Genomic DNA, 27,153 nt, shown 5'->3' with positions numbered 1-27,153 from the left:
ATATAATATATATTATAATTATATAAAGTATTTTTAAGCTGATTCAGATGGTTTGTAGGTCACCTGTGAGCAGTGGAGAAGCTATTCCAGGTTTCTCTTGTTTGAGCATTTGGCTCAGAGCTGGAGGTGAAGGTGCAGGACTCAACAGTGCACAGTTGCCTGGAGATAGGCTTGGAAATATGTCTGGCTGGGTTTGTGTTATTGAGGAGGAGGGCAAGGGTCAGGGACAGAGTGGGGCTGGGACTGGATGGCTCCTCACCATCAGGGGAGAGTGCCAAGTGCTGCTGGCACTCCTGTCACCCACCAGGCCCTTCTGGCTGGCTCCTTCAGCAAGCTGTCCCCTCCCTGCAGGGGAGTGTCTCCTCCAGAGCCACCTCGGCCAGAGCAGCCTTCCTGGGCCTTTGCCTTCAGGGCCATCTGTTCTGGAGAAATCTCCAAACAGCCTCTTCTCCTGCACGCTTGGTTCTGGAGCTCTGGGATGCCTTAGGTGACACTCTCCTACAAGGTGGGATGGGAAGAAGGGGAAATTCTGTGGCACCAGAGGATGAGCCGCTTGGTGATGTGCTGCACAAAGGTAGCAGGCTGTATTTCACCTGGATAGGGGCTGTATTTCATATGGATAGGGGGTGTATTTCACATGGATAAGGGCTATATTTCACCTGGATAAGGGCTGTATTTCACCTGGATAAGGGGTGTATTTCACATGGATAAGGGCTGTATTTCACATGGATAAGGGGTGTATTTCACATGGATAAGGGGTGTATTTCACATGGATAAGAGTTGTATTTCACACGGATAAGGGGTGTATTTCACCTGGATAAGGGGTGTATTTCACATAGATAAGGGGTGTATTTCACATGGATAGTAGAGTATATTTCACATGGATAGCAGGGTGTATTTCATATGGATAGGGACTGTATTTCACGTGGATAGCAGGGTGTATTTCACATGGATAAGGGTGTATTTCACATGGATCATGGGATCCATGTGATATACAAATCACATGGATGGCAGGCAGTATTTTACATAGGTGGCATGATGTATTTTTCCTCTCTCCACCATAGTTTTGCCATTCACTGCCATGTTGCTGTGATGAAAAGTCAGTGCAGTAAGCACAGACAGTGTCAGTTGAAATTCTACCTGTATTCTGGTCTTTGAGAGATGTTTATTTTTGTATTCCCTTAGGTAGCAGAGAAGCATCTGGGGGTGCTGGCTTAGGCTCAGTACCTCTTAGAGCTTTCTCATGTTTGCCTGGATCAAACCCAGCTTCCTTCCTATGCTCAGATGTTTCACTGTTGGACTGGCTTCTCCTTCTCTGTCTGTGTCTCTCAAACACATTCTCTCTCTCTCTCTGCCTATTTGTCTGTCTCTTGTCCTCCTCTGACCTCCTCATGATAGTAATTTTATTTCATTTTCCTCTCATATAAGTTTTATTATGGTTCTTTGATTTTTCTTCTACCCGCTCCTTACTTACTGAAGTTGAAATTAGCTTATGTATTGATCAGTTGTGCCAAGTTATAATGTGTTTTTTCACCTGGAACAGCTGTAGAGCTTTGCAAACAAAGCAGTGGTTCATGAAGTTAATGCCATCAGCAGCACCTTGGGTTTTTCAGGGCTCTCTATGCAGAAGCCACTGACCCCATTTGGAATTTTTTTTGCAGTGATGAATTGTTCTGGTTTTCCTGAGTATATATGTGAGAATATCTGTGCATCTAAACAGGAGCATTTTGTCTTTTACTGTGATATGTCACATACTTCAGCTGCTAGCCAGATTAGTTCTCATTTTGGCAGTAGCTTGATAGTGGACATTGTTTACACTGGAGTATGAAGATTGGGTAAGATTTCTTAGACTAGACTAGAGACTGATATTTCTAAGGTAGAAAGAAGACTGATTTTTTTGTAAGTCTAAAATCTGTAAGTCTAAAATAAATTTGTAAGTGTAAAAAAAGGTGATTGTTAGTATTTTTCTAAGATAGTTTTCTTTAATAATGAAATACGCATTGTAGAAGAAGGAAGGTGGATCCATACAGTGTTACCTTTTTATACTAGAAACCATTTTCTGTGATTCTTGATCCTTAGTTCCCATTCTGAGAGTGTCAAAGAACGTAAGAAAAATCAAGGTGTATAATTTGGAATTAATAACTTAAATTTCAGTCTGAAATTGACTCGAATTATTACCATATATTGTTACCATAGCCAAGTGTTTTCTGGCTAAGTAAACTGATACTGATTTTGAGAAAACACTGGATTGACCCAAATCTCGGTTGAAGATCTAGATTTTCTGATTCGTGTGGTGAGACTGCAGCTGAGGTATAATAAAGAGGAAAATATGTTCACTTCCTGCTGCTCCATGGTGACTGGAAGCCCTAATAAGGAAGCAGATGTATTTATTTGGGTGAGGTCAAACAGCCTTCAAACATAACTGTTACTCTGGCCAGACCACGGAACTCAGGAGATTGTCTTGCTCCATTTCCTGATAACTTCATAGCATGTTGCTGAGGAGACAGCCGACAATGAGTAGCTAATAAAATAAAATAGCACTCCTCAGGCTTGGCATCTTGATGAGAGCATTCAGGAGATGCCAAAGGAAAAGTGTGTGGGGACAGGAACTCCCCCCATCTGCTCCAGCTTAAAACACCCTGCAGTCTGTGTGTGCACAGGCAGCCATGGCACAAGGGGTCCTGCCAGCACGGGGGATTGGTGCTCCTGGAAGCTAAACAGGGGCAGGGACTGTTTGCTGGGATGCAGGTTTTGCTGAGGAGGCAGGTCTTGCTGGACTGCAGGTCTTGTTTGGATGCAGGTTGTACTGGGATGCAGGTTGTGCTGGGATGCAGGTGTTGCAGTGATTCAGGTTGTGCTGGGATGCAGGTTGTGCTGGGATGCAGGTTGTGCTGAGATGCAGGTTGTGCTGGGATGCAGGTTGTGCTGGGGTTGCAGCTTTTCCTGGGGATGCAGGTTTTCCTAGGGATGCAGGTTTTGCAGGGATGCAGGTTTTTTGGGGATGCAGGTTTTCCTGCAGATGCAGGTTGTGCTGGGATGAAGGTTGTGCTGGGATGAAGGTTGTGCTAGGGTTGCAGGCTTTCCTAGGGATGCAGGTTTTGCAGGGATGCAGGTTTTGCAGGGATGCAGGTTTTGCTGGGATGCAGGTTGTGCTGGGATGCAGGTTTTGCAGTGGTGCAGGTTTTCCTGGGGATGCAGGTTGTGCTTGTGCAGGCAGTGCACCAGGGGGGTTCCTCTCCATGCAGTCCATCCCTCTTGGTGCAGATGAGCTGCCAATGGCCCTCGTTTCTAAAGAGCTGGATAAGCCATCCGGGAGGAGGAGGAGGAGGAGGAGGAGACCTTTGTGTGTGTATGTGTTTGAATGGTCACTCTCTGCCTTGTGGGACTCCCTCATTGTACAGCTGTTTTATTGCTTTTAGAAGGGACCTTAACCACTTCATCTAACTGTGACCCCTTCCCAAAAGAGTGACCTTTGAGTCACCTTAGATGGAGGCAGCTCTTTTCTCACTGCTCTTGCTTTTTGTGACCATCCACTGACCCAGTAAGTGCTCTTACAATGGAGTCTAGGAAGGTTTAAAGACTTTTAAAGCCTTTTGGTAAAAATTGCTGTTTAAATATGATCTTGGGAAATTTTTGTGGAACACTGATGGAATTTTTACCTCCTGTTACAATTTGCTACCACAAACATTTAGTCTGCAGAAACATTTCAGTACTGTGCATTCATTAGTTGCTATTCAAATGAAATTGTATAGGAAATTTGGAGAGATACTAATCACTATTTATCAGTTTGTTTGTTTTCAGTTTCTGTGAAGTTTCGTATTGCAATTCTAAATTTACTCTAGCACTAGCAGTGATGGTGTTTCATACTGTAGGAATTTGCTTCTTGACCTGCTTAGTATGTAAGATGCCACATATGGTGTTTTTCATTTGAGGGACCATCTTGTAAGTCTGAAGGATAAATATGTATTTATTACAGAACTTAATATTTCTTTAAAGACCAAAGCTGAAAATTGGCTTTTAATTACAGTAAATTTAGTTTTATTACCGAAAATGATGTCTTACCTTTCAGTATAATTAGCCCTTTTTTCTGGTACTCTCTTTTCCCCAGAGCAGTATGTATAGCCCTTTAATGCTTATTTAATGATGGCAGGTTGGGGTATAATTATTCAGCCACTGAGCTTTTGAACTGTTGCTGTAAAAATAATAACATGATTAGCTTTTATGTTAATGTCCAAAGCTGGTGGTTTGTTTTATGAGTAGTTATGTTGGTAGCATTTTGGTACAGAAAAAAAATGCTTCATGGCAGTACCACAGCTGTGCTTGGAGCTTTTTCACAGAGAGCAGTCATGTTAAATACAGAGGAGCAGGGCTAGCTTTGAGTATATGGAGCAGCATGTGCATGAAATCTGTAACTTTTTCTGTTTAATTCATGTACGTGATTGGCAACTCATTTATCAATACACAATTAATAAGAGTAATAAAAGTAAGCATAGATCTGCTTATAAAATAATTCTAGAAATTAATAGTGGGCAGATGCAAAGTTGCATACAGACACCACCAGGTTTGTGTGAATTTCTGCTTTATTGACAGTGATATGTAGTGGCATTATACCTGTGGTGGGTTGGCTGCTCACACTCCCCCTCCTCACAGCACTGAGGTGAAACCAGGATCTGCTCCAGCACCTCCTTCGCTGTCTCATTCTCTGGCTTGGCTGCTCCCAGGGCTGTTTCTCACAGCTTTTCCCTCACTCCCTGCTGCCTGGCACCTCTGTGCCCTTCCTCAGATGCCCTGTGACAGGGGCACCAGGAGCTGCATGGGCAGGCTCAGCTGTGGAGCCCAATGGAAGCAGCCAGAGCTGTCCTGGCCTCCTCCCACAGCAGCTTCCCTGGCAGAGCTGGGTACCAACACCTGTAGCCAAACTGAAGGGATCTCCTGGCTCATTGAATTTACCCCTTTGGATGGCAGGCTAACATGTTTAGCTCTGAAGATCTGTAAGAATTTTATTCTATAATTTCCCGACACTCTAAAGAGATTGAATGTACCAGGGGCCTCTTGCAAAGACCAGAGGCAGCAACCCCAGCCTGTCCCAGGATATGTCTTTATTTTCCCTGCCTTTCTTAGCATGTTCCAAATGCCAAAGAATCTGGTCTGTGGAATCCCAAGGCAGCCCAGGGAAGGGGATGGTGACTCACTCTTCAGTTCTTGCCCACTGACCTGGAAAAAAGCATTTCCTCCCTCCAGATCTGTCTGTGGGGAAGCTCATGACCAGACTGGAGCCCTTGGATGTCATTATCAGGAGACATGTCCCACTGTGTCTGCCATCTCTGAATGGCTGTGTCAATCTGTAATGCCTCTGGCTGCAGTGAATCTCACCCTTCTCCTCCTCCTCCTGAAGAGAGCAGCTTTTGTGCCAAGGCAGAGACAGCCCCGTGCTTGCTGCAGCAGGATGCAGACGGGGGGGCAGAAGCAAAGACAAACATGCAAGCAAACAAAATCATGTAGTATTTAAAACTCCTTTTCAAACAGCAGTAAATCAAAGCCCAACGACTGAGCAGTCTTAAACTCTTTCTGTTCCTTCCATAACTTCATCAAACTTCATCCTGGAGCAGTCCACGATGGATCACCTGTTTGGAACTGAACTCCCTTCACTGGCTCACAATTGATCATGACCATTATCTATCTTTTAACCTTGTGCAGGTGGCATCCTTTCACTTAAATAATTTATATTCCTCTTCATTTTTATGCTTGAATATATTTATAAGTTCACAGTATTATTTCTGGACCTATTTTTAAATGTCACTTCATGTGCACCTTCAAGAGTGCTGATACAAATTGTGGAGTTGGCATTAATGAGACGACTGTGCATGGGCACAATTTGAGCTGCAGGAGCACTACATCTTTCAAGACCTTCTGTTAGAAATTTTTTAGTCTTTGGAAAAGCAGCAGTGTCCAAAGCCAGAGAACCAAACGCACACTAGCAGCCCTCCTTGTGGTGCAGTATTTAGAAAGTAAATTCTACCTGCATTAAGGTGAACATGCCTGTGTTGACAGGGTTGGAGAAAGACCTTGAAAAAAAGGCTCAGAGTGGGCACAGGGCATTAGAGATATTTTCAACCCCTCCTTTGGAAGGCTTAGCTGGAATTAATTTCCCTGAGAGAAGACCACTTTTGTCTTAATTTTATAGACTTCAGTTGTCTCAGAGGTTCTGTTTTATTAATCCTTCAGAAGAACAAATTCACCCATTCAACCTCAGTTGTTATGGTTGAGGCTGCTTCTTTGTTCTACTTTTTTCCTTTTCCCTTAGTATAATTTTCTTATTCAATATAATTGTAGTGCTATTATTGTTAATTAAATAATTGCAATATTAGTGCTTTTAGGACAAGGCAGTGTGAAGTGAGGTCTGATTTTCAGTGGTGTTACTTTACTGATAGATTGTGAAACTAAGTAGGATTTTGTACAATAAAGTGGGCTTCATTCATTAAGCCACACCTTCCTTTCAGTGTAGTTGGATATTTCCAGTTTTATTCTTTGATATTTATTTGTAAACTGATTAGTGTTGACTTTTGCCTTACAGAACTGTTGTGCCTATGTGCCATGAATTTTTAACAGATAAATTTACTCTTTGGGAATGTTCAGCAAAGCAGAGAACTTGAATCAAATAATGAGCATTCATGACTGGCAACTTTTTGCATACCATGAACTCAATGCTATTAACATCAATTAGGGGCTTAAGTTACTCATCATAAATCTTAAAGCTGTGCTCAGCAAATAGCTGTTGAACAACCGTAATGGAAATATTTGCTAAAACCATTTGCTGCACATTTGTGCAGGATAAACAAATTCTGTCCATTAGAGGAATATTTGCCCTCAATAAGAAATGTTAATTTTGCATATGGTCAGTTGTGGTTTCCTTGCCCATCTCTCTGCAGGACTCTGTGCTCAGATGTCCCTTTAAACTGGACTGCAAAAATCAATCAGGAGCAACATCTGCTTTATGTGTTTCAGAATAAATTAGTTCATATCACTGGCGATCTAGTGCAAACTATGGCTCATGCAGTGGGAATTGATTTCAGATATCCCAGCATGGTCAGAACTTCCAATGGGTTATTTAATTACACCCAAAAAGGTCATACTATATCCATGGATCTGCAATACTTGTAGTGTTTTGTTTATTGATCAATAATTTTGTGTCTGATATACTTCAAATGATGTAAAGTCAGCACAGGTTTTTAACCAGGAAGTCCTGTCAGATTTATCTTAAAATCCATTGACATGTTTTACAAATAACTAGCATTTTACTGGTGGAAAGGAGCTGCTGCAGAGGTGATTGGATAGGTGAGGAGGTAATAAAACACACTGCCTAGTGTGCTGTAATTGGGTGTCAGTGCAAATGAGATTATTTTGTTTATTTAGTAATTGCAAAATTTATTCTAGATGCCTGTGACATTTAAGGTGTTCATTTATACACCATTACAATTCTATTCTAATTGTAATATTAGTCTGTGTGCTGCTTTTAAAAGAGGCCAATGAGGGACTTACTTGAAAAAAGCATTTGAGTTCTCTGTAAACTTCTGGGTCCTAAGTCTCCGCTCTCTTTTCTCTTTTCCCCTAACCCATAGTCTGTAAATTGAGGTGGTGCCAGATATTAACTACAATAATTATTGACACTGTCGTTCACTGCATCAGGTAAAAAAAGCACAGTAATTTTTGTTCATCATGCTCCTGCCCTGGCTTCCACATTTTGTTAGTGTTTTTCTTTTAGCAAAATGTATGATTGAGTTGATGATTTTTATCTCAGAGAAAAATATAATTAACGTGGTGGTGAGGTAGGGCTGCTGTGTATTATAAAAACAGTCTGCAATGGCAAGATGACAGATTGTGAAAACAACTTCAGAAGGGGAATACTGTAAATGTAGCTGGTTTGTCTGTGGCCATTTCCTTTTGCTGCAGCCATGCTGTGAGGAGTTTACTGCACTTGTGAAGGACACAGAGAGAAATGTTGAAATATTTCTACCTTCCCTGTGTCTTTTCTTTTGAAAAAGTATTGGCAACAAAAGGAAAATTCATTTTTAGGTTTCAGATACCCTTCTTTAGAGGCTGTGTTGCATCAGGACCCTTGATTATCTGTATGCTTATACTCTACAAACCTATGAAAATCATAGCCAAATGTAGTAACTTTATATTCCATAGCCTACATAGACTTGTTTTCTTGACCAGTCTTTTTTAAACAATTCTCCACAACAATACAAACATTAAACTGATTAAACTCCCTTGGATTTTTTTTTTTGTGCTTTAATTCTATAGATCTGCAAACAATGGATCCTCATTGAAGTGAGGCCATTAAATCCAAATCAGATTTGAAATTCTGTTTCTAAGGTTATTCAAGAAACATTCACCTTAACAGATGATTTTTTGTGTGAGAGCTGATGGAATATGTGCTGGATGCCTGTTGAGTGTGCATATGCAATACAGTATTTTGTTATTAGCAAAGGAAAAACATAAACAAAAGCATTTCATCAGGATAATAGCAATTTAAACACAAAATCTTTTTATCATTAAAAATCTCAGAAACTTACAGTCTATATCTGCTTTTGCTTATGAAGAAGAAAGAAATGTGCTTTGGGGACATAGTTTAGAGGTGGACCTGGCAGTGCTGTGTTGATGGCTGGACTCAGACTCCTGCTCTTGGAGGTCTTTTCCAGCCTTAAGGATTCTCTGATTCTCCTGCTGCTATCTGCTTTTTGCTCCACAAAGACTTGTTTCTATCTTTTCTCCCTTTTTAGAATGCTTTATCCAGCCTCTCCTTGCATGCCCTGCCTGTGCTGCAGTGCTGCATCACCCCAGCTGGGGAGGAGCTGGGCTGAGCTCCACTGACCCTCCTGCTGTTGGTTTGGCTGCAGTGGTTTCAGCAGCAGACTCCTGGAGCTCCACCTGGCAGTACCTCAGCTTTTGTGAGGCTGTGCCCCAACAAAAAATGGGTGTGCCACTGCTTGTCCAACCCACAGTGATATGTTGTGGTGTTATAACTGTGCAAAATGCATTTTTTCCCTGGTACAAACCTCTGCAGAAAGCAGAGATGTGATGCAGATCAGACATGGAGATGGTAATGGTTGTGTGGAGGATTTGACCTTGTGGCCAATTCTATACCTCTCATAGAGCAAGTATTGCTCTGAAGTTTCTTCCTAATTTGATAATTTCTCCCTGTCCCTAAAAGCTTGCAGTAGCTCATTTGCACTCACTCGTCCTTCATTTTGTTTTGGCCATTGTACCACAGGGTAGGCGGACAGAGAAAGTGTAAAATGTAGGTGGTCAGGGCCAAGAACACATCTCCTGTTCTCACACAGACACAGCAGAGGGCTGTGTGCATTTTGAGGCAATATAAACTACTTTTGGAAGTAGTCACAATTAAAGTTTTACAGAAAACTTAGACTCCGTGAAAGGCAAAGCTGGCAGTGCTGTTGTGCAGATTTCTGTTAATTTTGCAGCAAGTCTAATAATTGACAGTGATGGTATGTGTGCTCTGCATTTCTATGGCCAGAAAACAAACCCAAGAGAGCTGCTTCTCCTGCCTGTTATACATGTACACATTTAATTAGCGACATTAGTTTTTCCTCTTTAGTTTAAATAGCTACCACTTAACTACTGTGTTAAATGCATGGTCACGTGTATAGACTGTGTTAAGCCAATAATAAGATCTTGAAACTGGAAAAAATCAAAGTTCAGGTTGCTTGATAAATATGAATTTGTTTCTTTGGACCATATGCGTGTGGATTTAGATTTAAATTACATTATTGAATTCTTTTCACAGTAGTTTTTAGCCCAGATGATTCTTCAGGGTGACACTAAAATGGTCTCTGTCTTGAGATGAAAGACTCGTGATGGAGATATGATGGAAAACTCCTTACCTGCAGCTGTCAAGGTGGTTGGAGAGTGGGCTGTAAATGAGAGGGTATTTTAGCAAAGAGGATCATTAGGATCATCTCATGGTGGAAGCAGCTGCCCACTCTCATAAAGAATGTATTTGACCCCTGCTCATGCACAAATTTCCTGTGAGAGCCATTTATTTCTACATGGTCACTACCTCTTAAAATCTAACTTCTGGATGCCTGGATTGGAGCTCTGAGGTCTGGACTGCCAAAATGCAGCCACTCAGAGCTCTGATTAACATCAATGTTAATTGGTTTATCTCTGTTTAAAACTCAGTGCTATGAAACCCAGAGTTTTCTTCTGGTGTCCTGACAGAAAGTCAGGTGATCAACCAATAAAAATGTTTCAAACCCAGGATTCTAATTTGGCAATGTTTTGCCCACAATTGAAATGGTGATCTTATCCTGAAATTCAACAGTATATTGTAACATAAGGCAGTTCTGTCATCCCTGGTTACAAAATTATACTTAAAGAGGATGACAGCATGCTTGAACTTAAGGAAACTCAGACAAATTGAAATTAATTCCCATCAGAATGCAACACCTTTCTAATGGCAGGAATGATTCCCCAGTAATTGTGTTTTGCTTTCCAGGAGGGCTCCCTCTGCATGTGTAAAGTCACCTGCAGAAGTTTTCAGCTGATGTCCTTTCAAACAGTGTCTGCCTTTGAAAACAACGACCCTCAGAGATGCCACTGGGATCTCTTTGGGGTGTTGACTTTTCTGTGCTGTTTGCAAGGTTGTGAAAGCAGGGACATGTGTAGCTTTCTATACAAGCTGCTGTGCAGAGTTAAGAGCTAAGCCGAGCGAGTATGGAGGCATAAATCAAGAGAGGAAATTTATAGGAATGTTGCATTTTTATAAAATTTTTAATTGTCCTGTTGAATATTGAATTATGATTTGGTGCAAATATTTTTTTTTTCTAACTTTTTGTCACCTGTAGTTAGAATACATGAAAGTGTCCATCATGGGTCTTTTCAAAGACAAAAAACTCCAAGAATGAACAGCTTTGTGAATAGTATTTTCATATTTTTGTATGTATTTGTGTTTTGACAACTATGATGTTTTTATTTTTCCACCCAAAAGGCCAGTCTTTTACGATTTTTGTCACTTCTTACCAGCACAAGCCTTCACATTTAGCCATCTGTATCTCAACATAAAGATACTTGAGGCTTTTTGTGTTCCATGTTCTATGGAAATATGACTCACTATAAATAAACCAATAACTGCTACATCTTGATAACCTCAATTAGCATAGCAAACCCATTTTATCTATGGCTAAATGTATGCATATATCAAAACTTTAAATGTAGGAATCATAACCATTTGAGTAAAATTGACATAATTGCTACAGTTTCAAAAAAATGTAATGACACTTAATAAGCCTGAATCTAATGAATTGACTAGAATTTGTATAGAGCAATGTCCTCATGCTACATCTTTGCTCTGTGTGTAGCTTTGTGTCTAGCTTAAGCAAGGGTTTGAAGACTTGAACTCAAGTATTTCTAAATTATTTTGATGTTTCCATTAACTTCATTGTCTAATCTTGAAAAAAACTGGCTTTTTATTCCCAGTCATCACGCCACAACAGGTTACCTCATTGCAAAAGCATAAGTTGCCTCTGATGAGAGTCTTCTCTCAGTGTGTAAAAGTACTCCAGAAGTGTTTGTGTAGTGGAAACTTCTAGACAAAGATAACTTTTGGAAATACTACTTGATCCTAAAGCTTAATTTAAAAATCTTTGAATGAATTGGTATGGTTGAGCATGAAGGTGACCAAGTGTTCATGAGGGGAAGAGATTGATAAAGTGGAGACTGAGGAGGAATAAGAACACACTTTACATGTTTTCTCTGCAGCTGAATTGTAGAATATTATATTCACTTGCAAATAAATTATTACTTTGTATGGTAAGAGGATCTGCAAAACTCACAGCCTGATGCATTTTGTTGTTAAAGCCTCACAATCACTTTTGAAACCACTGAATGTGTTCCTTGTGTCCCAGGCTCGCAGTCCGAGCCCCCGTCGTGCAGCGCCAGCTCCATCACCTGCCCCTCTGCCTGCACCTGCAGCAACAACGTCGTGGATTGCCGGGGAAGGGGCTTAACAGAGATCCCAGCCAACCTCCCCGAGGACATCTGGGAAATGTAAGTGCCAGTCTAACACACTAATCTTTTCCATCTCCCTCCATTTTTATTCCATTTCATGGCCTCCTGTGTGGAAGAAAGGTGTATGTTTTAAAAACTGTTCTAAGTAGTTGTCAGGTATGTTGCAGTTGTCCTCTTTGATTTGTTCTTTTGATCTAAGGGCTCAAACCATTTCTAAATGTAAATTAAGATAGTTTGGTACTGTCTTACCTGAAAGCAAGATAAAGTTCTTGGGGCATTAAGTTCAGATTGTGTTTACATTTCACAAACCCAGAATTGCAGTTCTGTAGTCAGTAAATGAAAATACACAGTCCTTTCTTACTTCTAGTCAGTGCTGTCCCCATGAGATGGAGGGATATCTTTTTAGCTTGGCAGGATGCATTTATAATGAATTAGAACATCAGAGCACATTGTCCCTGCTGATTTTACCTTCTGTATCTTCTGTTCCACATTGTTATTTCTAGTTCTTTACCAGTTTTGTGACTTGTGTTGTGGAATCAGATGCTTTTTTTATAGACTTGTTTGCCTTTACTACCTGTAGGAATTGGAACCATCTATTTCTGTGTCCATGACTTCACACTGCTGTGGTCCTGAATTACTGTTACATTAAACCATTTTATTTGTGGTTAGCCCACAGGGAATGCAGATCAATTCTTTTCCTGCTTAGGTTCTCGTCACGCAGAGTTTTCTGACATCCAGCCAGCTTTTACAGTACACACAGTATAAATTCAAATATTTGTATGGTCACTGGACTCATCAGCTTCTTGTTGCTGTAGCAGTACTGGTACACAGCAAAATTTGCCGTGATAAAGCACAAATTCATAAGATCTTGGAGTGTTCTGGGTTGGAAGCAATCCTAAAAATCATCTGCCATGGGCAGGGACATCTTCCACTATCCCGAGTTGCTACGAATTACATCCAGTCTGGCCTTGGGCACTTCCAGAGGTGGGGCAGCTTCTCTGGGCACCCTGTGCCAGGGCCTCAGCACCCTCACAGGAGGAATTTCTTCCCAATATCCCATCCAACCCTGCCCTCTGGCAGTTTTAAGCCATTCCCCCTTGTCCTGTCACTCCAGGCCCTTGTCCCCAGTCCCTCTCCAGCTCTCCTGGAGCCCCTTTAGGCCCTGGCAGGGGCTTTAAGGTTTTCCCAGAGCCTTCTCTTTTCCAGGCTGGACACCCCCAGCTCTCCCACCCTTTCTCAGTAGCAGAGGGGCTCCAGCCCTCTCGTTGTCTGTGGCCTCTTCTGGACTTGCTCCAGCTGATCCATGTCCTTCTAATGCTCTGGGCATAAGAACCCCAAGGAACATTGAATTCAACTAGTTATTGTATTTCCCCCTAACTCAGTATTCTCTTGTAAGCCAAATTACTCTGGTAAGAACACGATTTACAAACTGTTCTACAAAAATGAAACACACATCTGGTGCTCTAGCACAGTTATTAAAGGTGAACTACATTTCACTCTGTTTCAGTATTAATTAAAGATCTTCTATTCAGCCTTCCTACCTTTCTTCATTAGCCTGGGTAGGCAGAACCTTCTCTCACAAAGCTGCCAAAAAGCCTAAAACTGTTTTTGTTGATAGAAACCCATCACAAACCAGGAAACTCACTTGTCATGGGACATCAAAAAAGCATCATATGATGCTAATTTTCCCTCTCCCACATATGACTCGGAAGTCTGTTGTGTTATTCTATTATTCCTCGAGGTGAAGGACTTCATTGCAAGAATGTTTCCTACTAAGTAAGCAATTTAGGAAAGCTAGAAATCTGTATCCCAGACTTGCTTTTTCATAATTTCGTAAAATAGGTAGCCAGAATGTAGAGAATGCAATTTATTTTTTTTATAAAGCTTCTTGTTCAGTTGGGAGCTGACAGCAGCAGCCAAATTGACTGAGGAAAAATGAGTTATGAGAAATTGAAGCTGAGGAGTACAGACTGTGTGATGAGTGTTACAAAAGAGTCTGCTTACAAAGTAGTTTTGTTTTGCTTTTCAGAGGAGAAATGAACAGTTTGTGTCATAGAGAAACACATGAGAATAAACACAGAAAAGTTTTGCATGACTACTTGGGTGAAAACAAAAGTCATTAAGCACCTGGAGGCATTTAATGAAAAGAAATACCAAAATGCATATGGTATGGTGGTTTGCTGGTACAGGAACAAAACAGTAATTCCCTATATTGGGACAGCATCTACAATAAAAGTAGAGGTTGCAGTTATTTAGAAAGGGTGAGAGAAAATGCATGAAGGTAAATAGGGAACATGGTGTGAGTGCAGAATGGGCTTGGTGCTGGAGAGGTGTAGGGAAGGAGGGGTGATCAACAAACTGAGAGGAGACAAAACCTCTAAAGAATCTGATTTTCTGCTCAGACTTGATCACAACCTTGCAGCCAGTGCCTGTCAAACAGAATGACAGCTCAGCCCACAGAGGCAGCAAAGCCAGGGCGTAGCAGAGACTTCCAAACTGCATGGCTTGGGCTGCTCTGGGCTCAGGACATGGGCTGGAGAGATCCTTTCTCAGTCATTAGTGATTCCCTGGCATAAATCAGCCAAAGGACAGCTTTCCTGTACGTGCAAGTGTGGGCAGTGGGGGTGAGGGCACACAGCCCTGGCTGTGGTGTTTCAAACAGTGTTTGCTCCCACATGCTGCCTGCCAGGATTGTTTGATCCCTCCCAGTCATGTACAGTAACAGTAACCCTCTATTGATCTTTTCTCACCTCACAAACACTCTTCCTCTGCCCCTTCTTTAGAAGGAAGTTTTCATGCTGTTTGTCTGCCTCAGACTGGTGCACTCATTTTTTATTTATCACTGCAAGCCTGGGTATATTTTAGGATGCGAATTCTGGGCAGGTCTTTTCTGAGAATGTTGTACACCTTAAAACAGTGGCACTGGGACTACCACTTGTGCCTTTGTGTTTGATAACAGTTGGTGCAAGACTTTCCTGAGTGAAAGCAGAGCACAGCCCCCAAAGAGAGCACACAGCCCCTCTCCTGCTGCCAGAGGGTGCTCGTGCCTGGAGGCAGATGCTGGAGCAGCAACCAGCAGCACTGGGTGCTGCTTCTCTGGAGGATCTTCAGATTGCTTAAAAGAAGGAATTAATTATTTGCTAAAGCTAGAGGCTGGATTGTGGTTGGGATGCTTGAGAGAATGTAAACAAGCTGAGCCCAGTACAGAAAGTGATGGGAAAAGAAGGGTGAACTCAAATGAGGAAACAACCAAACATATGAGGAGAACAATTCAGAAGAAAAGAAATCAAGACAGGCTGAGCGAAGTGCTGTGAGTCTGAGAACATGAGGAATATTTGGTGAAAAGTCCTGAGATTGGTGCCAGTGGACACCAGCTGTGTAGGGCGGGCTGTGGGGCTGTGGCAGGAGGGCTGGGACACTGGGCTGGGCAGGACAGAGGGACACAAGGAAAGGTGGAGCCGAGGAGCCTCTTCCCACCAGAAAGCACATTTACCTTGGAGAGCCTTCCTGCCTCCTCACCATGGACTTGGGAAACCCAACAACAATTGGAGTGTCTGTCCCTGTGCGTTAGGGACTATCTGGGCACAGATTAACTATTAAACTGCACAGGGAGCTCCTGTTCGGTTTGCACTGCTGCTATTCCAGTTAGAGAGCACTACAGGGGTCTGGGATTCAGACTTCTGTTACACTTGAGTTTCCTTGTGATGGAATCAGTAATTTCAGCTTTTGGGTTTGAGGCCACTCAATTAAATGTTTGGGTTGTTTTTTTTTAAAGTAAAAATAAACAAATTGGAAAATGTTAGAAAATGCCAGAGTTAATGTTTGTAGCTGCAGTCATAATTTGAAGCTTTTGTATGTATTTGTGGCGGTATCCACTTCAACAACAGCACAGTCTCATGCTGCTGTTGAAAGCTTGGATTCATTTCTTGTCTAGGGATGCATCAGGGATGTGTAAGGAGGGAGCCTGTACATATAGATAGGGTCTATTCACTTGTTGCAGAAACAGAAAAATTGTAAAATGGGGCTGTGGGGCAGATAATCTCTTGAATGCTGTTCAGAGAATTGGGTTGTGCCTCTTCTTGCCAGTAGTTTTATTAATTGATTCTGGGCAAGTGACTTGCACAAACTTTCCTTGGGTGGTCACTGGTGATGTAATCTCGGGTTCTGGCTGACTCAGCTGAGACATTCAGAAGTGTTGAGGACTCACAGCTGCAGCAAAAGTCAACAGGCACTGTGCTTTGAACACTTTGTGCTGTGCAGCACTAATTACTCTGAACAGCCAAGTCTCAATCATCTGCAGACTTATAATTCAAACTCCAGAATGTAAAGTATATCCTTAAATTTTGAAACAGATCTGAGATCTGTTCATGTCAAGTTTGCTTCACCGCTGTCACTTAACCTGTGCCATGCTCTGTGTCTGGTGAGATTAAGAGAAATGGAATTGAAAGAGCCAAGACAGAGGATGTAGGATGTACCTGAATCAGAAACAAAGCCCATTTGTTTCAATGCTGGTGCAATTGCTCCAGACAGCAAAGAGGCTGCCAGTCCCTGAAGGAAAAGTGCAGTTTAGGCACCATGTCTGCTGAGATAATAACCACAGCTTCCTCTGACAGCTGAGCAGAGCAAACAGGGGTGGCAGCCCTTCCACCAGCATCCAGGCTTGGCCTAAAGTTAGTTTTAGTCACTTGTTCTGCATGGGTTTAGCTTAGCATTTTCACTTTAGGATAGCTGAATTGCTGGCTGGTGTTTTTGTAAGTATAAGTAGTACATGATTTTGGTGCAGAATTTCTACTCAGGAAAAATTCTAGAGTTGGAGCACAGGAAAAATGAAATGTTGGTTTTCTCCTGGTTCTGGCAAAATGAACACAAACCTAATTTTCTGCAAGATGATCACTTTGTAATGTAATGTTCTACTTGTTCTACGTTTAATGAATGATTTCCTGACAAATTTAATGTCATGAGGGTACCACTGTGCTGGGCACTGTTGCAGACCCAGAGGCAGACAAGTTTGCTGTGTTTTTTGTTTCAGGAATTGTCTCTGGAAGATTACCTTCTCTGTTCTTCAGTACCTGCAGGAACGTGCATTTCAGGCCAGCTAGGACTTCAGCTGGGAATCTTTAGGAAGCTTTTGTGATTTGAAGAGGGTGCTGAACAATTTTTAGGTGTTTAAGTTACTGGTGTATTCAAAATTAATTTTCCTCCAACTAAAATAAAGTCAAAAAAGCTATTATAGAAAGATTGAGCACCAGTAAATATTCGTTATAATAAGAATCTTTTTTTGTTATATAAATTATAAATTAACTACACGACAGCATTTTCATGTTTATTAACAATTGGCTTTAAAGTTCTCAGTTTCATAAAGGCAAGAAGTTTTTCTCTTATCAAGAACATAAATGTGTAGAAACTATAAACTTCATGGAAAAAGGAATGACAGTTTTAATTTAACACTGTTCTTCCTCCTGAAAGAAAATTATAATAATTTTCCTAGGCTTCCAGTAAATACTGCAGCTGAAGCCAGCAGAGTATTTTTGAACACTGCAGTAAACGCTCCATAATTGTCTCTGGTGGCAAGTTCTCTGGCTGGGGAATCAGGTTGGCTCCTGCAGTTGAATCATATAATATGATTTTCATTCACTGCTGTAAATTGGCTCTGGACAGCTTCTCATGTCTAACCTGACTTCTATTTTCTGGATCTCACCAGACAAACTATGTCTTGCATTCCACAGAAGTTTATTTTGTCAGGCCACAAATATGTAGAAGATTTTTTGGTTGAGTTCAAAACACAAAAATAATAAAGAAATAATAAATATCTTAGATTGATAGTCAGTGAAGAAAATATAAATATTTATATAAATATGGAAAATTATAAGAATAAAGGTGTTTTCTGTGCTGAGACAAATTAAGGAAAACAGAAAGCTGCATTTCACAGTTTTAGAAAACAAGCAGCAACAGCAGGGAGTTTCTGCTGCAAGATCAGGGCAGATTTATTTCTTACATCTTTACTTTTATTTCTGTAGTTGTGTAACTAATGTCATCTGCAGGCACAAGAAGGTGGGTTTGTTTCAATAAATGTCTAGATTTCATACACATGGGAATTTACATTTCAGCCATATCAATTTTTACCTTCTTCACTGCTTTTTATAATTGGGAGGTTTCTTTTAGTAAAAAAAAAAGTTATGTACAGGTTAATTTACTCAGGAAAGCTGTGTAGGATTAAACTGAAAAGGTTTGTAGGTTTGAGATTGTTTTGGTTCTTAGTTTGGTTTAGGATTTTTTGGGTTTGTGTGTGTATGTCTAGTCTCTTTTTCCCAGAGACATCACTTCAGTCCAGTATAAACACAATTTAATAATTACTAATAAAAATGAATGGTATAACCAAAAAGACATATATCTTTTATCTAATACAAATTTCACTGCAAAGCTCCTGTGTTGCCAAGCGAAATAAAAGAGATTGCAATATATAATGAGTATATACATTCTTAAAGCTGATTATGAAGAGGAAAAGCAATTACAGAAAATAAAATAGAGAGCATAAAATCACAACTTTGACATAAAATATACTAATCAGATTTTTTACTGGATGAAATACTAATTATCTTTTGGCTAACACATGTTCTGTTTACTTTGCTTAAAAAGACTGTGAAAATAAGAAAGGATTTGAGGAATGTCTATTGTCAAATAACAGAATCTGTTGAGAAAATATTACAGGTGGCAGAATTTCAACTACCAAAAAGCTACTTAATTTTCCTGCTAATTTCTGGTGGTCTGCCTTTTCCATGTCAGTATTGTAAATGTGCAGTAAAAACAGATGTGCAGGATGGACACAGCTCTTAACAATAAGTCTGATTAGAGATTAAAAAACAGCTTTTTGGTTTTTTTCTGTCAGCTTACTTCCATTTTCACTAAAAGAATAGTTTTGTATTACAACTTGACAAATAAAATGCAAATCAGCTTGAAATCCTCAGATCCCTGAGCTAGTTACAGCATTGTGAGAAAATGTGGGAAGCGATCTGGCCTGGAAGATTCTTGAAATAATTGGAAGCCAATAGAGGGTGGTCAGGGTCGACCTCCTCAAGCAATAATTAAACAGCAATGTGATGTGTTTAAGGGTTAGTCTTTCTGGGGCCTCACAGAGCTTCTCAGTGAAGCAAATATTCTGGGTCTGGCTTGTTAAAGACTATCCTATAGGTCTATATTTATCAGATTCAGCCTTTGGTGAATGATTGCTTTCACATGGGTGCTTGAGAAACTGTCTGTATGCCTTCAGAACAAAAAAAATCCAACCTCAAAACAATCCCACTAAAAAATTCCAAAAAAGTATCAGTGAAAAGTGCTCAGCAGAGGTGTGAGTGGGGGTCAGAGCAGATGCTGGGCTGGAAGTGAATTCCAGAATTCTGTGCAGCACCCTGGGGATTGTCTCTTTGGAGCCTTTTGGACTCAAATCCCTGGGTCTGAGCTGGAGTCCCTGGGTACCAGGCTGTGGGCTCCATGTCGCTGCTGTTCACTACACCACAGCTCCTCAGAAACACCAACACTGAACTCGTGTGCTGCTTGAATGAGGGATGGAATTACAGCAGGGACCTGGAAGCTGCCAAATCTCTCCAACCCAAGGGCTCTGCTTCCTGCATTTGTGTTCACAGCCACAGGCCCTGCACAGAGGTGAAATTCTTCCTGCAAACCCTGATCCCAAGTCCACCTGCCCCAATAAAGTCAACTGAGATGGGAAGTTACCTGTCTAGTCTAGAATCAGAGCAGGGAGGAATTATTTTGTATTCTAACCCCAAAACAGCTTCTGATTTACCTTGAACAGCCTCACAGGTGATGGCTCAGGGAGCTCACCTGGACTTTGACGTCTGGGCACAGCCCAGCAGCATTTCTGCAGGCGTGGGAGGGAGCTCAGGGGGAGCCTGCACCCTAATCCAGGGATAAAGAAAGGCAAATACATGAATGAGACTGGCAGGGACATTGCAATGAAAGGTGATGAGAAGGGTCAAAATTTCCCACCACAAATGCGGAGTGTCACAGTGGTAGATGGAGAAACTTTGAGGTTTGGCAGAACAATGCTTCATTCTGGTGTTAATGTGGTTAGAGAGACATTGGTGTTTTGTCAAAAGATGTTTTGTGAAATACCAGTCTACGGATTTCTCTGGTGTTTCCTGATTGTCTGTGCTATATTTAATGCAAAATTAACATGCTGCAGCAGAGGGGATGGATTTCTAATGTGGCTGCCATCACAAATTCAGTGGTTACCAGCTGATACCTGAGCAACTGCTCAGCTACACAGCTGAAACTTCACTGCAGGGTGTCAGAAGATCCTATGTCACTAGCACTGCTTTTAGAATAACACCATGATATCAGGGAACAGATCAAAACATCTGTTTTCATTCTGAAAGATGTCTTTTGGTGAGCAGAATTATCTGTGTAACTTCCTGGGTAGATTTATGTTGACAAGTCACTTCACTGTTGATAGGATTTTGTCTCTTGAAGATCTGCCCTTGGGTGAGTTGTTAGGAAGCAGCCCTGTCTGGAACTACAGCAGGAGCTTGACAGCTAGACCTGAAAATCAACAGCAAAGGGAATATGAAGGGAAACTCCAGTTGTCACCTTTATTAATACACGTGGATGCTTTACTGGCTCTCAGCTCTCCATTTCCTAAGGCAGACTCCATAAGAGGCATTTATAATGTGTATTATTAGTTTTATTTGGAAGTCATTCAGGTGCTGGGATGAAAGGCAGCAGTATAAAAGTCTTGGAGGACCCTCTTTGTTTAGGGGTTTTATAGTGGTGGTAGAGTCTGGCTGGGGTGGAGGGTGAAGGCCTTAACTGTTAAAACAAGCAGTAAGCACAGACTTCTAAAATCCTCCATGTCCTGCCATCCAAAAGCACTTTGTTTTCCACCTGGGGGCTGAGGGGTGAGAGACACAAAAAGCTGTTCCCTGGGATATCTGTCCATGAGCAGTTTCTGAAGCAGCAGGACTGCAGGTTTTGGCCTTGCACTGTGGCTGTTTCCCGTTTTGCTGCTGGATGAGCTGCAAGTCCTGACTGTGACTGCAGGGCAGGATTCCTCCCTTCTCTCCCAGCCAGGGCAGCTCCCATCCAGGGCTGTCCTGGGTAAGTATTTCAGTGCAGCTGCCCAAACCTGCTGTGCACGCTAGGAGTAAAGATTGTGTTTCAGATGAGGAGGCAAAGAAAGGTGTCAGGACAGGGATCACATCCAGCTCATACCTGTAGCAAGAAGACCATGTATGATGATGATTTATTTAGTATGATTTATTCACCTTGAATACTGAAAATACACATGTGGACTTTTCTTCATCAGAGACCAAAACACATGATAAGATATGAGAACCTAAATGATGAGATAAATGTAGAATACTGGTCCAAGTAGGTTTTTATAATCCAGTTGTTTCAGTCCCTGGGTTGATTGTTGTGTTCCCTAGAAATTTCCTCCTTCCTAAACCAAACTGTTCTCCCATCCCTGGCTTCTGTCAACAGGTGCCAATCTAAAATTTGGCCACTGATTGGTTTGACCATAACTTCCCAAAACCGTACTTCCGGGTCAAACCATGACATTCCTAAACCAAACTGTTCTCCCCATCCCTGGCTTCTGTCACCATGGATGTGAATGCTCCTTCTTTCCCCACCCAGTTCCCTGCAAATCTCTGCTTATAGGGCAGGAGGAAAACAAGGATTTTGCCCTTCCCAGCACCCTTCACAAGGCTGTGTGTGTCCTGCCGGGTGCCACAGGTGTGTTTCCCTCTCTCGGACGTGGCTTTGGCTCAGGGCTGTTTGTTCCTGGCAGCCTGAGCCAAGCCAGCCCAGCAGAGCCCAGGGAACAACCTGGCTCATCCCCTCTGTGTCCCAGCAGGGCCTCAGTGCCTGCCCCATGCCCAGGGACGTTGGTGACACTCAGGCAGGAGCTCCTGGCACTGTTAATAGAGCGTGGCTGTCTCATTTGTAGGCTCTATTTATCTGACAGCTGAGAATTATCAGTACTGATGCTTCACTCCCTCTCTTTTTCTCCAAGGTAGTGATTTGTCTATGTTATGGGTAGGTAAGCTTGACAAAACATTGCACATTAGCAGCTGAGACAGTGTTTGAAATGGGAAAATTGCTAGCAAACTGCTCCATTAGAGACCCAAATAACAAATTCTTTCTTTCCCTCAATGAAAGGGAGATAAAGCCCAAATTAATACGTCTGTCTATCTCCCCAACTCTGCAGGGGGAATCACTCTTCAAGACGAATGGCTTCATCACTCCTGAGTGTGAGCTGGCTCTGCAAAGTCCCTGTTAGGCAGAGTTTTTATCCTTTTGTGTTTTGCCATCCTGGGCGTGAGCAATGCAGGCGCCACAGGAGGAGGTGATGAAAAGATTTGCACCTCAGTGAACTTTGAGATGGATTAGCATGGGAATTTGAGTGCTTATTCTTTACCCTGGGATAGTTTTTCATCTTTAACTGCATGGTTTCCCCGGGTTTGTTTTGTTCTGGCTTTTTTCTCTGATATGTTTACTTTTTGCTCTCATTGCTGCAAAGTCATTTTAAAAAAAGTGGGAAGAAGGACTTTATCCTGCCTAGCATCATGTTATTGCAAGAAAAAATGGATCTGAATCCAGTGGGCCCCTCGTACTTTCCAATCTCTGATGACATATTAGAGAAGAGAAAGGAAATTGTTCCTGTCCTTTGATGTTGTTGTCAAAGCCTCTAAAATAAAGCTGGGAGAGGCAGACAGAGCATTGCTGTGTGTGGGAGGGGGGAGATGTGCTTCAGCTCATCTCAGCACTCAGCTGGCAGCAGGTGACATGGCACAGCCACAAGGGCAACAGAGGAGCAACCAAAACCTCTGGGAGTTTGAACAGGACCAATTCACTTTATCAGTTTTGTGAATTTGCCTTGGCGAGTCTCTTAAATAGAGCTGAGTATGAAACACCACAGGAGAATCAAGAAAAATTTTATTAAGTTTTAAGAAACTTTTAATGGGAGGGGAGGTGGTCATTTAAATTATCAAAATTTAGCTTTTTAGGACTGTGTGTCTTGTACAGATTTCTCAAATGTATTGTAAAATTATTTTATAGTATATTCTGGTAATGCCTCCCAGAAAATGAGCTCCCAGATGTTGCTTTGCGCTAGCATAGATGTTTTTATAGTGTATGACAGCACTCCATAGTATAGGGATAGACCATAAAAACCAGTTTTCCAAAGGTCATGTTCCAGGTAACCTAGGTATTCTTCTCTGAAATAAAATGTGGCTGTAAAATTTACACTTTCTTACTTTTTGGAGGAAAAAAAGAACAATATTAGGTAAGACTACTGCTTTTCACTTTATTTTAAAGATGGCATCTCTAGCTGTTTCCCATTGTATGGTTTCTAATTAGGCCTTCATCACCCTGAAATTTCCAGCTTCCCTTCTGGCAGAGCCTAGAACTTCTTGAGATTTCTAATTGTCTATGTACTCAACATGTCATGTATGAGCTAAACGAGGTGAAAGAGTAAAGTATTAATACACACAATGTGTTTCCTCTTATTTTACTTGTGAAACTACGTTGTGTTTTTCAGGCTAGGTCGGCCATCCTGTAACATGCATTTATGTAAAAAGTAAATAGAAGTCAGGTTAGTACTTCATTCTGTTGAAGCACAGGCTTATTTAATGCAGCACTGGACTTGGTGCTCTGGTTTGAGCCCAAGTTGGAGCCCACCAACACACCCTGGTGAGGGCCCATGGTGCTCCTCTGGTCCATCTGCAAGGTGGAGTGCACTGAGCAGAACGTGTCATGAGCATTCCTTAGTCCTTCATTTGCAAAGGGTTTCATGGAATAAAACAATGTCAGGTGCTGTGATGGAAATAGAGCAGCAGATGACAGGAGCTTTGTCCATCTATTTCTGTACAGGCCATCTGCTGCAGATTTTGTAGGAAAGGGTGAAGAGTTCACTAGGTAGCTTCAGAATGCAACTCTCAAATAACTCCTGTTGCTGTCTTCCTCTCCACTTTTCCTAGAAATTTTTTGCTTTTTTTTTTAATTTCATTTTTTGTATTACTTGGGACCTGTGTCTGGCTATTCCAATTCTGAGTATTTTATTCACCGTCTCTGGGGAGAAAACTCTGTGTATATTTCCACCCTTGAGTCGCTAAAATTGCCTGGGAATTTTGCTTGTAAAGAGCTCCACGTTTCCCCCCATCCCTCCGTTTGGGTTTCCCTGAGAGGGCTGCGTGCTGCCCTGGTGTGCAGGATGGCTGAGCCCCAGTTTGCACTCCCAGGGCCAGGAAATCGGGCAGGCATGACCCTCTTTTGTTCCTAGAAGTGCCTGCACAGAAACACTTGGGAGGAGTTAAACACCCGGCTGGCAAGCTGACAAAAAGCCTTTATGGGAAGAGTGTGTGCTGCTAATTCTGGTGACAAACACCCAACAATAGTGGCGTGCTGGAGCTCACAGCAATTTGCATTTCACTGTGGACTTGCCAGAAATGAAATGTGTTATATTTAGACCAAGTGGAAGGGAAATCTCAGACACTAATTCAAATCACAAAACAAGGAATAGAATTAACTCTGATCACAACCTTTAAGAAATAGACGGCTACAGATATAAAAGAGGGCGAGCACATCGGCTGTACAAGCTGACTGAGCAAATATCAAAATATTTATACTTAAATAGCTTCTTAGAGTACAAACGAGCTGGCAAATTATCTTATTTTTAAGGGGATTTTTTTTTTTTTGCTCATGAAAGCACAGATCACCAGAGGGATAGAGAGCTTACACATTTTCTCTTTACTATTCCCTAGTACTTTGCAAACCTTGATTTAGTTCTCCCTTCTCCCATTTCACTTTATTGTCATTCCTGGTTCTAAAGTTGTTTTTTTTTTCTCCCATCTGTATTGCTGCAGCAACTTGAAATTACTGGAGTGCCTCATTTCATCATTCCAATATGTTTTTGCATTTCAATTCTAAGCCATTTTTAACCATAGATTTTTTGCTATTTAAACTGTTGCTTTTTAGGACACTTTGGGGGAAAAAATACACTACATTTCAATAATAAATAAGAGCAAGGTGAAACCACATTTTGGTCTCAGTCCCAACTCAGTAGAAATTTGGCTACCATGGTCAGTGGAATTTGTTGTTTGAGGATCCACTTTTACATTTCTAATGGAGATGAACATTTAAAGTTCATCTGAGGAGAAGTCATTCCTTTTAGCAGGAATTCAGGGAACTTGATGACAAATACTTGAAAGTACTATGGGGAAGGAACAGAAATTAATCTCAGTGGTTTGCTGTAGGCGGTATCTTAAAGCTGCTTACATTTTATGTTAGTGATACATGCATTTATGGTACTTCATAAAGAATACTTCTTTCAAGTCAAATACTAGAAATAAAAACAGCAGACTTTTTATGTAGTCTGGACCATATTTTAGAAAAACTTAAGTATTTGGTAGTTGGAATAGGAAGATGCAGATCTCTTTTTTTGCCCTTAAAACATAAAATGCTCCACACCCTCTTAAAGATGTGAATTCATCTTGCAGTGAATTCACTTTGGTTTCTAGCATGTTCCCATGTTGTTGCTCCTGAATTGGTCTGATTGTGTTATTCATCTGTTTTCTAAGCTGTCCTAGCCCAGCCTAGCTGTCAGTTTAAACAGCTACATTCTATTTACAACAGCTAGTCAAGGAAAGGGTCTGTATTTTCTACCTTAACTTTAAAACATGCCTACTATTCTTTGTTAATTCCATGAGCCTTAAAAGTGCAATTTCCTCAGCCTGTGACATTTCTTCTAGACCAATTTAGCAATCAGAGAGATTATTTTATTTTTCTAAGTAATTTTCTCAGTATTTTTTCTATTTAGTGGACTTCAAAATAAAAACATGTTTTTCATAAGACCCTGTAAAATTGCTTTATGTTTATATAAAATGTGCTGTCATATTTAACATGATTACTGTCCTGTAGCTGTATAGTTAACATGTATATTGCTTTGTCTGTTTTCAGACGTTTGGAACAAAACCTCATCAAAATCATTCCCCCTGGAGCTTTCACCCAGTACAAGAAGCTGAAGAGAATGTAAGTTTTAATAAGACCAACATGCAAGAGCAATCATGAATCTTCTAGTATCATCATTTTAGTATCAGTATCTTCATTTCAGAAACATATTGGCAATTCTATGTTGAAATCACTGGGGATTGCACAAGTCATCTCTTCAGAGTGTAAGCAACAATGGAATTTGGTTCAGGATGCCTAACAGTGCATGAAATCCTTAATAATGCTTAATTTCACTTCCTATTATAAACGATGTGATTTAATTAGTTGTTAGTCTGTTCAGACTTCAAATCTGCTTCCCCAGAATAGATTTGAAGTTCCGTTCCTCTTATCCGCTTCTCATCTGTTTGCAGCACATCGGGGTGGCTGACCCCAGTTATGGCAGGAGCCACGTTCTTGCAGAGCAGTGAGGAGCTCTTTGTAGTGCCTTTGATGTGCTGATGTTGAGATGGTTTGACTGTTTACAAGAAAACAAAGAAACCTGCTGCAGCTTGTTTTCTCTGTCGCTTAATCACCAGTAGATACGCAGATAATTCTTCCTTTTATTACCCCTTGTGTTTTCTCTTTGGATTGAAAAAAATAATAATCCTGGTGTGTAGCAGTGCTGTCATGCAGATAACACGAGGCATTCCCCCAGTCAGGTTTTTCTTTCATTTTTGACTGACACGTGAGAGATGATGTGACAGTTCCACGATGATACAAATCATGGTAAAGCAACTTACCCCTGCTTCCCCACAGAAAGGAGATATTGCTGTTGCCACTGGAGCAGTAACCCCACAAGTCATTCAGGCTTTGTAGATGAGTGCTAATGCTGCTGGAAAAGTGCCTTTGCAGTTCTCCTCTGATGTGAGCAATGCTGGAATTAAGACAATGTCAGCTCATTTCACAGAAGACACTGGATTGGCAGATAGCTTTGGGAAACTGAAGTCAGCTTGCACCATACCACTGATTTAAGGGCAAAATTGCTGTGTTTTCCAGTCCCAGCTTAGCAAGTTCCTAGATCTGAATAGCTGTAAATATGGATCTGAATATTTAACAGGTCAAATCATCAATCTTAGATGGTCTCTATTCTTCTGTCTCACTTTCAATATAGCTGTATGTATT

The 27,153-nt window shown here is 41.2% G+C and overlaps 1 protein-coding gene across 2 annotated transcripts in view; it reads left to right on the top strand.

Moving 5' to 3' along the window:
* Positions 1 to 27,153, top strand: part of SLIT3 (slit guidance ligand 3) — a 471,830-nt gene that overhangs the window by 289,662 nt on the left and 155,015 nt on the right. For both annotated transcript variants that reach the window (XM_041397819.1, XM_041397817.1), the window contains exons 10-11: positions 11,928 to 12,069; positions 26,002 to 26,073. In XM_041397819.1, coding sequence (XP_041253753.1) covers positions 11,928 to 12,069; positions 26,002 to 26,073 — 214 coding nt within the window. The remainder of the gene's footprint in view (positions 1 to 11,927; positions 12,070 to 26,001; positions 26,074 to 27,153) is intronic.

The sequence above is a fragment of the Onychostruthus taczanowskii genome, unplaced genomic scaffold (genome assembly GCF_017590055.1).
Source record: "Onychostruthus taczanowskii isolate IOZ18803 unplaced genomic scaffold, ASM1759005v1 scaffold14, whole genome shotgun sequence".
In the NCBI taxonomy this organism is placed as follows: domain Eukaryota; kingdom Metazoa; phylum Chordata; class Aves; order Passeriformes; family Passeridae; genus Onychostruthus; species Onychostruthus taczanowskii.
The sequence above is the reverse complement of the archived record's forward strand: the minus strand, read 5'-3'. Positions and strand labels throughout refer to the sequence as shown.